At 50.1% G+C, this 18,105-nt stretch overlaps 1 protein-coding gene across 1 annotated transcript in view; it reads left to right on the top strand.

The window, feature by feature from the left end:
• Positions 1-18,105, top strand: part of TNMD (tenomodulin) — a 526,931-nt gene that overhangs the window by 175,301 nt on the left and 333,525 nt on the right. The window contains exon 4 of the mRNA XM_069213032.1: positions 15,490-15,591. Coding sequence (XP_069069133.1) covers positions 15,490-15,591 — 102 coding nt within the window. The remainder of the gene's footprint in view (positions 1-15,489; positions 15,592-18,105) is intronic.

Here is an 18,105-nt window from a genome sequence, read left to right as displayed (position 1 = left end):
ACTGCGTAAACTGCAGCTGCTAGGGCTTCTGTGCACTTTTTCAAGACTTCCTTTGTGCACAGCCTAGCCCAGGTCCCCAGGACTTCGTCCTTCATTGCCCAACTCGCTGAGTTGGGACCCTCTTTTGTTGTGCTGAGATGACCGCCATGCTCAGATCTTCTAAATGCCTGTTCAGGTGCTTCTGTGGGTGCTGCCTCCTCCTGCATGGTCTCTCTGTCTTGCTGAGCACCCCCTCTGTCTCCTCCTCCAAGGGGCGAACTCCTGGTCCTTCCCGGGCCTTGGCAGCACCCAAAACCTTCACCTGCAACTCTTGCAGCTAGCAAGGCTTGTTTGCATTATTTCTGCGTGGAAGCAACTCTGCATCCCCCAGCACGCCGTGGGACATCTTCTGACCAAAGGAGAAGTTCCTGGCACCTTCAGTTGTTGCAGAATCTTCAGCTTCTTCCACCCAGAGGCAGCCCTTCTGCACCTTCATCTGGGGTTTAGTGGGCTCCTGCCCCCCCTGGACACTTGCATGACTCTTGGACTTGGTTCCCTTCCTTTACAGGTCCTCAGGTCCAGGAATAAGTCTTCAGTGCTTTGCAGTCAGTTGTTGTCTTTGCAGAATCCCCTATCTCGACTTCACTGTCTTTCTGGGGTAGAAGGGTAACTTTACTCCTACTTTTCAGGGTCTTGGGGTGTGGTATCTTGGACACCCTTAGTGTTTCTTACACTCCCATCGACCCTCTACACACTACACTAGGCCTGGGGTCCATTTGTGGTTCGCATTCCACTTTTGGAGTATATGTTTTTTGTTGCCCCTAGGCCTATTGTCTCCTATTGCATTCTATTGTGTTCTACAGTATTTGCACTACTTTTCTAACTGTTTACTTACCTGATTTTGGTTAGTGTGTATATTTTGTGTATATTACGTACTTCCTAAGGGAGTATATCCTCTGAGATACTTTTGGCATATCGTCACTAAAATAAAGTAACTCTGAGTATTGTGTTTTCTTATGATATAGTGCTAAGTGATATAAGTGGTATAGTAGGAGCTTTGCATGTCTCCTAATTCAGCCTAAGCTGCTCTGCTATAGCTACCTCTATCAGCCTAAGCTGCTAGAACACTACTAATCTACTAATAAGGGATAACTGGACCTGGCACAAGGTGTAAGTACCACATGGTACCCACTATAAGCCAGGCCAGCCTCCTACACAATCATCCTGGGTAGGGTACAACATTAAGGGCCTCATTAAGACCCTGGCAGCCGGCGGCAAGCTGGCGGTAACACCGCCAACAGGCTGGCAGTGTACCGTCAGTGGATTATGACCGTGGCGCATTAGCCACAGCCATAGCCACGGCCCCTCCAACATACCACCAGTCTTCTGCCTGGCGGTCATAATCCCCAACCGCCAGTCTGTCCATGGCGGTAAACACTGCCATGGAAAGGCTGGAGGTAAGGGGACTCGGGGTGCCCCTGAGGGCCCCTGCACTGCCCATGCACTTGGCATGGGCAGTGCAGGGGCCCACAGGCTCAGCCCCATCACGCATTTCACTGCCCCAATTTCGGGCTGCAATGTTGATGTGACGTTTCCGGTGGCCCAGCAGAAAAGTCATAATAGGGAGCGACATATACCGCCAGCAGTGGCGGTATAGTGGCACCCGCGGCTTCGGCAGTCTTCTAGTAAGACCACCGAAGTTGTAATGAGGGCCTAAGTATTTAAGGGCCAGGGGGACTCCAACCCCATAACACTGGAGGAAATTGAGAGGACCACCAATTCTATTGCCCCAGTGAAGGCATCAGGTTTGATTAAAATACCAGGGATCTCTTTCGGGCAGCACCTGAAGCTTGGGGTCCGTATCTGGCCATTGTGTTCAATACCATCATGGAGAGGATGTCAATTCCGTGCACTTGGTTGGGTGTGAAGATTATCCCCATTTTTAAAAACGGCTACCCCCTGTACCTTGCAACTACAGGCATATTAGTCTCATTGATGTCCAGCAAAAAATGTTTTCTAAAGTGGTTCTAGAGAGACTGCACGACTGGACGGAGGACCGGATGTTCTTAGCCCACTTCAAGCAGGCTTTTGCAAGTGTACCTCGACCATTTATCACACTTTTAGGTTACAGCTATTGTACTGGAAGAACGTTGTTCTGGGGGGAGCTAGCTTGTATCTGATCTTTGTTGATCTGATCTTTGTTGATCTACGTTCTGCTTTTGATTTAGTCCCTAGGGACAAGCTCTGGCATGTTTTGGCTGACCTAGGGGCTCCCCCTTATCTGTGTCTCATTTTTCAAAGACTCCATAAAGGAAAATTTGCTCAGGTTCATTGTGGCCTTCTAGGAGAGGTCTCAGATCCATTCCCCATTTTAAAAGGGGTCCGACAGGGCTCTGTGCTGGCACCTATGTTATTTTCCTTGTACGTTAACAGGTTAGTTACTGTCTGTCAACAACACAGAATGATGCCCCTAAGTTATTGAATGCTAAGGTACCACCTCTTATGTTCATGGACGAAACCCTTTTAGTCTCATGGGAATTCAATGGGCACTTGATAGTTTCAACTCCTTTTACAGGGAAAGGGGACTAGAAATTAATAAGAGCAAGCCAAAATGTTTGATGTTAAACCCCGCAAAGACCACACGCTCCTATCCCACTTTGAACAGGTTTACATTAGAGAGTGTCTCAACCTTTGAATACCTAGGGACTACACTAAGTGAGTGCATGGACTGGCTTTTTTCATATGGAAAGACAAAGATTGAGTTTGGGCCAGTTTGTGGGTGGGCTTATGAAGTGGCACAGGGGTTAATTGTTCAAGCCAGTTAGCCTCATTATGGAGATTTATAAACAGCAAGCTGTAGGTGCGACCACATATGGAGCTGAGCTTTGGGTACTCAAGCCTCTGGCTGAGTTCAGGAGTATCAAGAACAAGTTTTTGAGATCGTTGTTGAGCCTCCCAGTCAGCACCACATTGCTGCCCCTTCGCTTGGATATGGGGTTGGGGCCTGTAGAAGAGGATACCAGATTTAGGCATTTACTCTTTTGGCAGAGAATATGGGCAACTCCACAGTTAAATTCCTACAGATCTGCCCATGAGGACATTCTAGGGATAGCCGGGGCAAATAGACTTCCCTGGCTGAGTTATGTCAAAACTACTTTGGAACAAATGGGGAAGCGACATACGTGAGACAATCCGGTTGAGGCTTGTCATTCCATCTCATGAATGGAACTCACCAAATGCTACAAGAGCTACAAACTTTCCATCAAGTCTATGTTGAATTCTCAAGGCAATCTGTCCTCACGATTCCTGTGTTTCAAGGATTCCTATTGTCTAGAAAGTTGCCTTAACATGATTTAGCCACCCTGCGAGAAAGCTATACCTCCAGTTTAGGCATGGCACCTTCCAATTGGTTCCTTTACAAGTAAGTGGAGTCAGAAGAGACTATTGTTGGTGGATAGTCTGTGCCCATCATGTGGTCAGGGGGGAGGAGACAGAGGCACTTGTTCTCTTCTTTGGCCAAGCTACAGGAGGCTTAGATTTGTTTGGATTACCCCAGTCTGTCGTCATCTAGGATTCTCTAATTGTTTTGAGGCATTAAGAGGACTGAAGATGAACACTGCCCAGTTTATAGTCTTTGCTATCTCTAGTTATTTATTTGAGATATGGTGATTAAGGAAAAGGGTTGTGGGCTGACACAAACCATGATTCTCTGTGCCTGTTGCATCTGGTCTCACGATGTGTACAACATTAGTTTTATTTAATGGGAGCCTGATGCTATGGGATCTAGAAGGAGCTGCTCCATTGGGTTGCGCCTGTTATAACCATGCAATCTCTGTATTTAAGTTCTTGGGTGCTACGTGGATACTCCATCAAAAGGTGTTTTTAGGTTGAACTTTGTGCTATACCTCTGTGTTTACATTTTGAACAACAGCACTATATCTTGTCCTTTTGTGTATTTTAATTGCTTTTGTGTGTGTCAGTTGACATTTTAAAGTTTTACTGTACTGCCTTGTTGCACATTCACTTTTCCCGTCCTGAAAAGTGTTGTTTTAACTATTATTATGTATTTTATATGCATTTGTACTTTTTATGGTCCTAGTGGCCGAAATAAAAGATTTCTACTGGTAATGGTGTTTAATTTCCCATTCCCTCAGTTCATGCTCTGCAGACAGAAAAGTGCATCTTTTTATATTGACTGCCTGCATAAAGTAAGGGAACAATAATATCTTGGGTCCTTCTTCCTCCAGTGGGTCAACTTCTGGTGCCACTTGCAGAATCGGGTCTCTATCAGGTTTATTGATGATACATGGAATAAGTGTCTTAGATGGGACTCCAGGTATTGGCATGGCTATTTAGTGCACAATGTGCTCTTTCCACTGAGATGTTGAAGAGTCCCATGGGTTTGAGGAGCTTCAGAATTCTGCATTCTCCAAACAATTCAGGATTATGGGGGTCATTCCAACCCTGACGGTCGGTGTTAAAGCGGAGGCCAACCCGCAAACAGGCAGGCGGCCAAAAAAATGGAATTCCGACCCTGGCGGGAACCGCCAACACAGCCCGCCACTTTAACACTCTGACCGCCACAGAGGTACAGACAAGCAGCGCGGCGGTCACCGCCAACAGACAGGTGGCAGACAATGTACCGCCCACCCTATCACAACTCACCAATCCGCCACCTTTTCCGGGGCGGGAGCCCCGCCGATAAAAACACGGCGGAAACAGACTACGAACGGGAAAACGCTCACCTCTACACACTCCACGAGGAATCTGGACAGCATGGAACCAGAACTACACATCCTACCAGCTATTGTCTACCTGCTCCTCTACCCGGAGCACGAACGCCGGCGCAGAAGACAACAGTGAGTACTGCACCTACGACACACGGGAGGGGGGAGGAGAAAAGATTACGGGCACACACATACGCGACACCCCCTCCCCCCCCAACTACCTACACACCAATGCGGAGCAACAACTCAGAGTGACACCCCCCAAACCCCCCGGAAGAATGCAAAGACAAAATAATAAGTAATTGTAATGCAAATATATTGTAAGGCAAAGTAAATAAGTAAGACGAACATCCCATAACTATATACACATATGTATATTGTCCCGTCAGAATTGGCTTTCTGTCATTGTACGTGGGACAATGGTCCTCAACACATGGGCAAAGCCCACACATGAGACCCGAATCCATTGGAGAGAACACTGCAGGGGCATCAGATAGGAAAACTACAGGCACCCCAGGGGGAAGAGAAGGGGGGACACCTCAGCCACATGAGTCCACGACGCCAGATCCACGAGGGGCCTCCACGGCCAATGTTCAATTCTGGGGAGTGCAAAGCCACAGTCTCTCAAGTCTCTACAGTGGGTGGGTTGCCCACTGTGCCATCCTGGGGAGTGCAAAGCCACAGTCTCTCAAGTCTCTACAGTGGGTGGCTTGCCCACTGTGCCATCCTGGGGAGTGCAAAGCCACAGTCTCTCAAGTCTCTACAGTGGGTGGGTTGCCCACTGTGCCATCCTGGGGAGTGCAAAGCCACAGTCTCACAAGTGGATGACAGACTCCAGCGATACTGGAGGACTCTTGGTGCCCAGAGTGTATCGTGCAGCCCTGTCCGACACTGATCCGGGCCTGCCCCTTCTGCCAATGTGTCAGCGGTGCTTGAGATGAAGGGCCCAGCGGAGCGGTGCTTGAGATGAAAGGCCAAGTGGAGCGGTGCAGAGACGGCGGTGCCCAGCGGAGCGGTGCTTGAGATGAAGGGCCCAGCGGAGCGGTGCTTGAGATGAAGGCCCCAGCGGAGCGGTGCTTGAGATGAAGGGCCAAGCGGAGCGGTGCAGAGACGGCGGTGCCCAGCGGAGCGGTGCTTGAGATGAAGGGCCCAGCGGAGCGGTGCTTGAGATGAAGGGCCAAGCGGAGCGGTGCAGAGACGGCGGTGCCCAACGGAGCGGTGCTTGAGATGAAGGGCCCAGCGGAGCGGTGCTTGAGATGAAGGGCCAAGCGGAGCGGTGCAGAGACGGCGGTGCCCAGCGGAGCGGTGCTTGAGATGAAGGGCCCAGCGGAGCGGTGCTTGAGATGAAGGCCCCAGCGGAGCGGTGCTTGAGATGAAGGGCCCAGCAGAGCGGTGCTTGAGATGAAGGGCCAAACGGAGCGGTGCAGAGACGGCGGTGCCCAGCGGAGCGGTGCTTGAGATGAAGGGCCAAGCGGAGCAGTGCAGAGACGGCGGTGCCCAGCGGAGCGGTGCTTGACACGGCGGTGCCCTGTTCAGCGGTGCCTTTCTTGAAGGGCCCTGTTCAGCGGTGCTTGACACGGCGGTGCCCTGTTCAGCGGTGCCTGTCTTGAAGGGCCCTGTTCAGCGGTGCTTGTCTTGAAGGGCCCTGTTCAGCGGTTCTTGAGACGGCGGTGCCCTGTTCAGCGGTGCTTGTTTTGAAGGGCCCTGTTCAGCGGTGCTTCACATGTGTCTCCAGGGCACCAGATCCGGCCAATAGATGGTGTTCACTCGCCATCCGACTTCTCGCTTGCTGGGCCCTCCTGTGCTGGTGGCCCGTGCCCGTGGGTGTTCTCCTTCACCCCCGGAATGGGTCTGGTGGGGCCCTCCTGGGCAGCTCGCCTGCTGCCGGACTTATCAGCCGTGCTGCCCTTGCCATCCTTGCCTGATCCTCTGTGGCCCTTGCCTCCCTTTGGAGATGTGCCAGGTGGCACCCCACTCCCTGACGGTGCCAGGGTGGTGCCTGTGGAGGCTGCCGTCTCTGTTTTCTCGCGGCGGCCCTTGGCTTTTTTTGTTTTTTTCCCAGGGGGTGGGCTGGCTGTCCCTTTGCTGCTGGCCGATGTGGCTGCCCTCGAAGGTGGGGGACTCCAATATCCCTGGACTATGGTCCTTGTAGGTCCAGGGGTTGTGGTGGCTGAGGTGCAGATTGGACTTTTACGAGATGAAGGGGGTGGGTCAGGTGATGGAAAGAGGTTAATTTTGGAGAGGAAAAACTTTTTGGGAGCAATGGGAAGGGTAGGTGCAGTGGGTATGGGAGTGGAGGAAGAGGATGTGGTTGTAGGAGAGTCAAGTGTGCTGTCTATGGGTGCAGGTGCTTGTGACGGAGGCTGTCGTGAGGTAGATGGCTTTTGGGTGGGTGGCTGCCTGCGTTTGTGTGGTTTGGAAGAGGGGGTGACAGACACACTGGGAGAGGACACAGGGGACGTGTAAATGGCAGTGGGGGTGGTGACTGCACGTGTGCGGAGTGTTCTGGTGGGTGTGCTGGTGATGGTCGTAGTGGCTGATGAAGTGGTGCATGCAAGTGTGAGTTGGGACGTCACAGGGAGGGAGGAGGGAGACGAGGAGGAGGGGGACACAGAGGAGGCAGTGGCTGTTGGCATGTCTGCATGTGGATGTTGCTTGTGTGAATGCTTCTGTGATGTGTGATGCTTATGTTTGGATGAGCTGACCTTGGGTGTTGAGGTGTGTGCAGGCTGGTCTGTAGGTGTGTCAGGGATAGGCAGAGGAACAGGGGAGTGGGACTGGGTGGAGGGAGTTGGAGGAGGGTGGCAGGAGACAGGGACAATGGCTGCCGTCAGTGCTGAGGCCAGAGCGTTGAACGATCGCTGATGGGCAGCCTGACCCGAATGAATGCCCTCCAGGTATGCATTGCTCCGATGCACCTCCCTTTCCACCCCATGGATGACATTCAAAAGGGTAGACTGCCCAACAATGAGCGTCCGGAGGAGGTCGATGACCTCCTCACTGAGGGCAGCAGGGGTAACTGGGGCAGGGCCTGAGGTGCCTGGGGCGAAGGAGATGCCTGCCTTGGTGTGCGAGCGGGCACGGGGCGAATGCTGAGGGGCTGCTGGGAGGGTGGAGCTGGTGCGCTGGGTGGCGGCTGTACCTGTTGTAGCGGTGGGCACGGATGTTGCCGCCACCACAAGGGAGCTCCCTTCCGAGGACGTGTCGGTGTCGCTGATGTCTCCACGTGTCCCCGTTGTGGAGCCCCCCTCGCCCTCCGTCTCACTGGTCAAATCAGAGTCCGTTGCATGGCACTCCGGGGCCATGTGAGATGCAGCTCCCTCGTGCTCCAATGCCACTTCTCCTCCGCCAGATGATGCTAATGCACACATGAACAGGAAGAGCAGACAAAAAAAGGGGGGGGAAGAATAAAGACATGTTGAGTGCATGCATTGGCAACACAGTTGGCGGAGAGGACAGACACAGAAGCCCCCTGCACTACGCCGCGCACTTGGGGTACACTACTCAATCAGTGGGACATGGCCTACAAGCCTATGGACGACAACTGCACACATAGGTGACACAGGGCCATGGATAGCTGTACTTGGCACCCTACAGAGGTGGGGGGTGGGGGCACAGGGCCATGCCTTACGGAGGGGCCTAGCCTACAGAAACCGCCCTGGCCTAGGGATACCCACAGCCCTCCTCCCCCACCCAGACACCTCCACTGCGCGCATAGTCAGCAGAATGAGAGTGTACTCACCCCCTTGTGCCTGCTGTGATGTCCTCACGCGCCCATCCAAATCTGGGTAGGCCACCGCCAGGATCCGAGACATCAGGGGGGTCACTTGACGCGTGGCACCCCTCCTAGGTTGGGAGGCCATCCCCAGCAGAGCCTCCGCGGTCTTTCTGCTCCCGCGGCGGATGTCCTCCCACCTCTTGCGGCAGTGGGTGCCCCGTCTGTTGTGGATCCCCAGGGTCCGGACGTCCTTGGCGATGGCACGCCAAATGTCGACTTTCTGATGGGCGCTCACCTATGTGACACGTACAGGGAGAGAAAATACAATATCAGAATTTTCTGCATGCTCGATGTGAGTGTCCCCCCATCCCCACACTTGCCATGTGGCACATGCTCTCATCTGTCGTTTGATGCATGCCTCATACGCTCCCCTCCGCACCATCGTTCATTCACCCCACTCAACCCAGGCATTGCCCACAAAGCATGGTCCCAGTGTACTTACCTGTTGGTCTGGAGGACCGTAGAGTAGCGCATACTGGGGGAGGACCCCATCAACAAGTTTCTCCAATTCCTCAGATGTGAAGGCAGGGGCCCTTTCCCCAGTCGCAGCAGCCATTGTCTCTTCCAGACCGAGGTCACAGCAGCACTTGCAGTATAGGTCCTCTCCTGTGGATGATCAGGTCTCGAGTGATTAAGCAGATAGAAAATGGTGGTCACGCCCGCGGCGGTGCGTACCGCGGCGGTGCGTACCGCGACCGCCGGCGCACATCATCATTGGCTCCTGAGACCCATAGGGTTCAATGTTAACCAATGCTGCTTTGCGCTGCGGTCTTCGACCGCCTACCGCCACGGTGTGCCACGCCAGCGCATTGACCTCACATCCCATTGTCACACTTCACAGGTCAGGCAGCCGCCATTTCAAGGGCCCACATGGCTTAATTTCTACTGCGTCACACAGGCCTAGGCGTTGCATTGCCACTCATACAAGCCATTCAATGCATAGCGAATCGTGTTCTGTGCAAGCTGTGGTTACGTACCTGTGGGTTGCTTGACTCTGTGCTCCATGTTGTCCTTCCTAGGCACCGTCCGCTGGGACTTGCGAGGAGATGGAGGAATGCTCCCGTGTACAGACCGCTGGTGGACCTGTCGACAATGGAAGAAAGACATGTCATACTGACATACAGACTTGACCGAGCCACTGTACAGGAACTGTGTGCCCAGCTGGAGCCAGACCTGATGTCCCCCATTCGCCAACCCACAGGGATTCCCCCTCTGGTGCAGGTGCTGTCAATACTCCATTTTTTGGCAAGTGGATCATTCCAAACAACAGTGGCCATATCATCAGGGATGTCTCAGCCTATGTTTTCTAAGGTTTTGTCCAGAGTGTTGTCTGCCCTGATGAAATACATGCGGAGCTACATTGTTTTCCCTGAGGTGGGCGATTTGGCTACAGTGAAGGATGATTTCTATGCCCTTGGACATATCCCCAACATCATAGGTGCCATTGATGGGACACATGTGGCTTTGGTTCCCCCCAGTGAAAGTGAGCAGGTGTATAGGAACCGAAAAAGTTATCATTCGATGAATGTCCAGGTGGTCTGTTTGGCTGACCAGTACATCTCCCATGTAAATGCCAAGTTCCCTGGGTCAGTGCATGACGCGTACATCATGAGAAATAGCAGCATCCCTTATGTGATGGAACAGCTACAGAGACACAGTGTGTGGCTAATTGGTGACTCTGGTTACCCCAACCTGTCGTGGCTACTGACCCCAGTGAGGAATCCCCGGACCAGGGCAGAGGAACGGTACAATGAGGCCCATGGGCGGACTAGGAGGGTGATCGAGCGGACCTTCGGCCTCCTGAAGGCCAGGTTTAGGTGCCTGCATATGACAGGTGGATCCCTAATGTACTCACCAAAGAAGGTGTGCCATATCATCGTGGCCTGCTGTATGCTTCACAACCTGGCTTTGCGATGCCAGGTGCCTTTTCTGCAGGAGGATGGTCCAGATGGTGGTGTTGTAGCAGCTGTGGAGCCTGTGGAGAGTGAAGAGGAGGAAGACGACGGGGACGACACAGACAACAGGGACACAGTGATACAACAGTATTTTCAGTAGCACACAGCTACGAATCAACCCCGCCATTTTACATTTACTTAAAGTCTCCTGCCTCTCTACTGTCTGTGTTTCCCCCCAGTTCCTGTTAACTGAGTTGTGACTTTCCCTTCCGTTTTCAGAGCTGTGGGCCCCACTGCGTGACCTCTGCTTTGTTTGCCCATGGACTACAGCTATGTTGTCATCACAATGTAACTGAACATTTTGGCACCGTTATGTCTAATACATTTGTTCAAAATACAAGCAGACTCCAGATTTTTTAAGTGCAATAAGTGATTTTATTAAAGTGCTAAATTTAGGGACATGATTGAAAAACGGTGATGGGTGATGGTGGAGTAATGTCCATGGCAGAGTCCAGTTTTTAGTCTCACAGGTGCATTGTCCATATGCCTGTGGAAGGATGGAGCAGGGGCAGTTTAAGTTTGGACAGGGTGACAATGTGGGACAGTGGGATTACATCAGGGGGTATCCTTTGCTGGCGGGGTCTTGGCATCCTACTCTGTCTTCTTCTGAGATCTCAGGTACCGCTTGCGGGGTGGTTCTTCTTCTGCAGGAGGTGGGGTTCTGGTGGCCTGTCGTTGTGTGGGGGCCTCCTGTCCACTAGCGCCGGCGGAGGTGGTAGCCTGGTCTGGGTCCATGCTAGTGACAGGGGCCCTTTGTGGTGCCACATGGTCCCGCAATGTGGTGACTATCTGGTTAAGAGCCACGACGATGGTCCCCATTGCGGAACTAATGTTTCTCAGTTCCTCTCTGAACCCCATGTACTGTTCCTCCTGCAGTACCTGGATCTCCTGGAACCTGGCCAGTACCGTAGCCATCGTCTCCTGGGAGCGGTGGTATGCTCCCATGATGGAGGAGAGGGCCTCTGGGATAGTCGGTTCCCTGGGCCTGTCCCCCCCCTGTCGCACAGCAGCCCTCCCAGTTCCCCTGTTTCCCTGGGCCTCTGTCCCCTGGACCGTGTGCCCACTACCACTGCCCCCAGGTCCCTGTTGTTGTTGGGGTGGTGGGTCAACCTGGGTGCCCTGTAGTGGTGGACACACCGCTGATTGACGTGTCCTGGAGACAGAGGCATGGGCCCGCTGGGTGGAATCTGTGCTAGTGTTCCCAGAGGGGGTTAGGTATGCTGTAGCCTGTGGCTGTCTGTGGGAAACCGACTGTCCCGAGGTCCCCGATGGGCCGGGCTGGTTATCTGGGTCCAGGGAGACAGAGCTTCTGTCATCACTGGGGGCCTCTTCTGGGGGTGGGATGGACATCTCTGGACCCTCCTGGGCGGTGTGGTGGCGTTCGGGTCCTGCAGGGGTATAAGAGTATGGTTATTGCTTCTGTGTGTGCTATTTTGTGTAATGGGTGGGTGGCCGTGTACCCCAGTGCTGGCTTTCCCTTGTGGGGGCTTTTGTGACGGTGGCTTGTGGGGGAGATGGGTATGTGCAGTGGGCATGCTTTGGTGATGGGTGTCCATGCTTTGGGGACGCATGCAGGGCTAGGTTTTGGGATGGGTGGGTTGTGATGGTGAGCCATTTGCAAGGAGTTGGTGTGATGGGGGTGGGGGTGAGGGTGGGGGTATGATTTGGCATGCAGGTGGGGTGGGGGGAATGAAGTAGTGAAGATTTGACTTACCAGAGTCCATTCCTCCGCCTACTCCTGCGAGGCCCTCAGGATGCAGGATGTGCAAGACTTCCTCCTCCCATGCTGTGAATTCTGGGGGAGTAGGTGGGGGTCCGCCGCCAGTCTTCTGCACCGCGATGTTGTGCCTTGATACCATGGAACGCACCTTCCCCCGTAGGTCGTTCCACCGCTTCCTGATGTCGTCCCGATTTCGTGGATGCTGTCCCACAGCGTTGACCCTGTCCACTATTCTTTGCCATAGCTCCATCTTCCTGGCAATGGTGGTGTGCTGCACCTGTGTCCCGAAGAGCTGGGGCTCTACCCGAACTATTTCCTCCACCATGACCCTGAGTTCTGCGTCAGAGAACCTGGGGTGTCTTTGGGGTGCCAAGGGGTGGTGTGGATGAGGTGAGGGGTGGTGTATGTGTTGTAGAGTGTGGTGAGTGTGGTGGTGTATGGTGTTTTGTGCGTGGATATTGTGTGGGTGATGTTGTGATTTGCCTCTGTATGATGGTCTACTCTATTCTGTGCTGTCTCTCTCTGTCCTTCAGTCGCAATTGTGGTCGTAAGGGTTTGTGGGTGATGTGGGTGTGTGTATCATATTGTATTGGGTGTGTGGGAGTGGTGTGTGTATGTGTCTCAGGTGTGTGTATTTTGAATTGTCCAATATGGTAGTGTTTTGTAAAGGTGTGTGTATTTTGACCGCAGCGGTGTGTACCGCCAATGGAATACCGCGGTTGAAAGACCGCTGCGGGGATTTGTGGGTCGGAATGGCATGGGCATATTTCTGTTGGCGTGACGGTGGAGGTTTGGTCATCGCCAGTTTTTCGCTGGCCGTTGGTGTGGCGGACTTTTGTTGATGTCGGGTTTTTGGCGGTTTGCCAGTTGCGGGTCAGAATGACCGTGGCGGTTTACCACGACCGCGGCGGTGTTATGGCGGTCTTCTGACCGGCGGTAAGCGCCTTTTACCGCCGAGGTCAGAATGACCCCCTATGTGCCTATAACTGGAATGTAACAATTTTAACATGACTGTCTTAATTTTTGCAGCATTCAGTTTGTTTTCTTTTTAATGCAACAAGTGATGGACCTTTAAGAGTCCTATTACTTTGAATGTCTTAGTACAAAGTGGATGTTATTAAAAACACAAATGTGAAGACTTCCTCTTTGTTTTGGCCTCCACACCTACCAACTTGCAGGGCCGTATTACAAACAGTGCCCTGGTGATGCAACATATGTCAGCAGCTGTTTCCTGCACTCCAAGGCTACTGTAGTATCACAGAAAAACAAAACGCCTCTGTGCCCTCTTCTGTAAAACAGAAGATGCTGGCACAAATAGAGCAGAGTCCTACTTTCAGGGAGAATTTCCTCATTAGCATTTTGGCATGGCTCCATGCTAACAATGGAAACACTCTGCCTCTGCCCCACACCCTAATAGGAAAGCAGAAGCAAAAACAAAAAGGCCATCTTGAAGTGTGGTGACGGTGTACCACAAAAGGTGGTGCACAGTCAGTGCTCTGATTGAGTGCAACCCCTGCAAGTGGGTGCCATGATTGCCCAGACTCCTCCATACAGGCGGGGTGCAGTCACACTACACCTGCCTCGTTGGGGTTCTCTATCCTATCTTTAAGGTGCAGGCAGTGCTGCCTGTACAGAGAAAGATAGAGTGTCTGATTCAAACAGTTGCTGTGTATTTCACTAATGTGTTGCCCTGAGACAGCGTGAGTTGTTGTCTGCCCTGAGGGCAGTGCATTACTTGTAATGAGGTGCAGAGTCCCTGTTTCTACCCGGTACACCTCTTTAAAGGTGCACCGTGGTGCAAACAGGGACATTGCATCCGTTCTGTTATATGATCTCTAGTTTCCTTACAGAGTGAAACAGCACCCGGCCTATATGTTGCTTTTTTCAATGTCAATTTAGATTCAGACAACAAAATAGCTAATTTCCCTACTTGCAGTATGACTGAGAGGCACCTTCCCATGGTTATATGCTTGTACGTCTGATACACGAGCTAAGGAGGTGGGCTGACTCAAAATTCCCTTTCAAGGATGGCCACAATACTCAAAGTATTCTCTGGGATTTACCAAACAATCTGTATTGAAGATGTGAGGAAAAGTCCAGCCATAAGATCCTATTGCCTCATAGTTACCTAGAGCTTGAATTTATTTTTGTTAGCTAAGTGAAACAACTAACTCACCTAAGGAATTGACTTTTCATATTTACCATTGACTAACACAACCCTGGACTAGTCAACCAATGCCATTCCTCGTGTTAACAGGGCTTACTGTACTGTTCCGTGGTTCAGATATGTCAGGCTACTGGGTCTCACCAGCGCCAAGATGCAGGCTCCTGTCTCGCACTTCGGTCCCAGGATGCTCTGCTGTTGCGAAGCCGTACTGTTCTTTCCCATTATCTGCCTGGAAATGTCAGCTTCCTAGCGCAAAGTGCTTTGACTTCTCAATGGACTACCAGTCCTGCCCCCCATCAGGCTGCCACAACATCTTTTCATCTTTATTGAACAGTTTAGATGTTAGCTATTTCAATTGAAGCTTCATCAGAAGTGGTTCTCCAAGTCCACCAAGGGGCACTCACAGATTATGACTACTTGACTCTCTGCATGGTCACTTATGCTTTTCGTCCAGATATTGAAAGGAAATTAAGGCATGTAAATGGAAGAATGTTTTTGCTTTAGCATGGTAGACTTTACATCCATCCACAGTCTTTTCCTTCAATTTTTGTTATCACTGATTTCATTTGATACTGTATAATACAGCGAATCAAAGTACATAATGATTTCTTCTCTATTGCTGTGTGCCAGGGCTAACGTTCTTAGAATCCCTAATTTCCGCTTTCTTATATCACAATCGTTTCACAACTCCTACATCGGTTGTGCAGTGCATTAACAAGACATCATAACTGTCCGCCTAATTCTCATGCATTTCTTTAATCCTGTACATCTTTGAGTTCTGTCCACTATAAATTGTTTTCATTTTGTTGTTAAATGTACAATATCATAAACGAACCAACAATCTTTTGATGAAAGTGCTCTGTAAAAAATCATAGTCCTTCAATTTGTCTGGTACTTCACCATGCACAGCAGTTTTGCATGCAGCTATTTCATTTCCAGAGCAAAGGCTGACTAATTCTAATTATATGGTGTTGATTTTTGAGCAATTACTTTCTTGTTTTAAATGTCTATAGAGTAGTTTCACCTTGAAGCAAATTCCTTAGATATACAGTTACCTGTGTATCGAATCTGTGTAAACTGAAAACTTAGCACCAACCGCGGTATTAAAAGGTGAGAAATTATATTTCAGTTCTTTATTTGTTTTTTGTTTTTTGGCTTTATAGGGACTCACTGGAATATTCATGGTTGAACTCCAGAAGTGTTTCATCAGAACTCAGATTAAGGATATCCCGGAAGTCCAGAATACCGACAACTTGCAACTTGAGGTATGGGGAATAAATCCATATAAATGAACTGCATACAGGACTTACCACTGCAACACAAACATCCCACTGATTTCATATGTACTTACCTCTTTGTATCGAACTAAAAAATTGCATGTGGTAGGCCACATCAAAGTTACTTACAGGAAACAAACAAAAACAGCATTAAATAGATGTTGTCCAACTTATTTCTTCTGTCTAGCCCTATATTACAGATGAATGAATTTGCCTTAGTTTATTTCTTTTCGAATTGCACAGCACAAAATAAGTTATACATTGTTGATGTTTGTGTGTTCATGTGTGTATTAATGAGCATGTGTGCCTGTCTATTTCTATCTGTGCATGTAATGGTGACTGCGGCCAGTCTGTATGCTCTCTCAATGTACAAGGAGTTTTGTCTGACTGTGAGTACCTTGCAGCAAAGGCAGGTCTATTAGCTTTGTCAATGCATGTTTAATTCTACAAGCAAAAAAAATCCTTTGGCTGTAATCCTCAGTAATCCCTATACAATCAGTGGGGACCATTTCATGAAAAGCCTTTGAAACAATAACAAGGGTTTTACCGCATTCGTCCACTGACAGGAAGCCCCAGAAGGTCCATATCATAGATGCTCATGCACCAAATGTCACCTTCCCTTTTCATGAACCTATGGATTTACCCGACTGCCCAGCTCATAAAAGTCACTTTAAGTGAACCCAGTGTGGAGTCTTATTAAGAGAAACCCCTGCATTGCTACATCTTCTATGTTACTAGTATTATTTAATCAGACGATTCAGTAGGGTAAACCTCTTGACGAAATGAAGTGTTTTTAGGTCAGAATTTCTCACTTTTGTTCTCTGAAATTTGTGTCAGGCTGGTAGGTCTGCATTTTCTTCACCCTTTGCACAACTTCAGACAATCCAAGACTTCCCCTAATAGTCCATATACGTGAGACTGTGAGTGTGTCAATCCCCAACACATATACATATTATGGAACTTTAACCACTTGCGTACATTGAATACTGATTATGCACAATGCTTCTCTCAAAATACGAAAATACTGCGTTTAGCTGACGATCCTGAATATCAGTCGCCATTGTATTGGGCATTTTGATGTTTCTGCCACAAAAGCTGCAAAGAGGCTCTCACCCTCCCCCACCCTGCCATGATTCTAGTTTGTAGCAGCGTTTTCCAAACATTTTCGAACCATCGTCCACTTTTTAGAACTACAAACTTGTGAAATCCACCTAGCTTAAATGGACACTTAATTAGGCGATTTTTTATTGTAACTAAAGCATTGTGTGGTAGCACACTGTCATTTACAGACAACACATTTTCCATTGAAATGGCCACTACATTTGCATAGACATACAGTTTTACTGATAAAACTATGTAGCACACAAATGATAATGATATAACATTTATAATTTGCGCACCAGTGTCCTGATTTGTTTTGATCTTATTAAAATGTTTGTTTCCGTCACACTTCAGAATTACAAAAAAATGGGCTCAATGGCACCCCAGCACTACTCTCTAGGGAGGAGTCCCCTGCATATATAGGCAACTGTTTGATCCTGGCACTCATCATGTGTTAGTGCCTTGAGTATATGTGCTAAGCACATAACCTATATCAAAATGTCAAAGGCCTTTTGGCATCCTGTTGTCCAGATTACCTTTTCAGGGTGCTTTTAGGAGGTACGTTCAGTGAGGTGAGTGGGGCCACAATGTTCCTATAATTCTTCACAAACCTCCTATAGTACCCATTCACGCGTAGGAAGGCCTTGACTTGACTCTGAGATTTGGGAAGCTCCCAATTAAGAATGATCTAGATCTTGGGTTAGAGGGGCTGTACTTGGCCTCCACCTACAAGTTGGCCAGGTACACAACAGAAGTCTTCCCTATTTGGCACTTATTGGCCTTGAAAGTTAGCCTGCCTGCTGCAGGGCCTGTAACACTTCCTTCAGGAAGACCAGGTGATCCTCCCAGGTGGAGTTAAAGACAGCAATGTCATCTAGGTATGCTGCACTAAAGTCTTCCAGGGCTGAAAGAGCTCAATTCACCAACCTCTGGAAGGTGGCAGGTGAAGTTTCAGTCCAAAGGGCATCACTGTGAACTGGCAGAGGGCCTCTGGAGCTGAAAATGCTGACCTCTCTTTTGCTTCCTGGGTGTGACTAACCTGCCAGTACCCTGATGTTAAGTCAAAGGCACTCAAGAACCTGCCTGCACCCAATTTGTCAATTAGCTCTCCTGCTCTGAGATGGGATGAGCATCAAACCTAATTTCAGAGTTTCCAACCTTTGAGTGAGGCTTGGGGACCTGCACCACTTGGCTAGCCCAAGGGCTGTTTGAAGGATCAAGAACCCCAAGCTCTAACATTTTGTTGACATCAGCATTAATGCAAACCTTAACGTGGCCTGACAGTCTATAAATCTTGTTCTTGACCGGGAGGCTGTCGCTAGAGTCCACATCATGGGTACACCATGTTGCCTGACCAGAGGTTAAGGAAAAGGGCTCAGCAAACTGTCCTATTTCTTGCCT

The sequence above is a fragment of the Pleurodeles waltl genome, chromosome 2_1, assembly GCF_031143425.1.
Source record: "Pleurodeles waltl isolate 20211129_DDA chromosome 2_1, aPleWal1.hap1.20221129, whole genome shotgun sequence".
Taxonomy (NCBI): domain Eukaryota; kingdom Metazoa; phylum Chordata; class Amphibia; order Caudata; family Salamandridae; genus Pleurodeles; species Pleurodeles waltl.
This window is presented reverse-complemented; position numbering and strand designations above follow the sequence as displayed.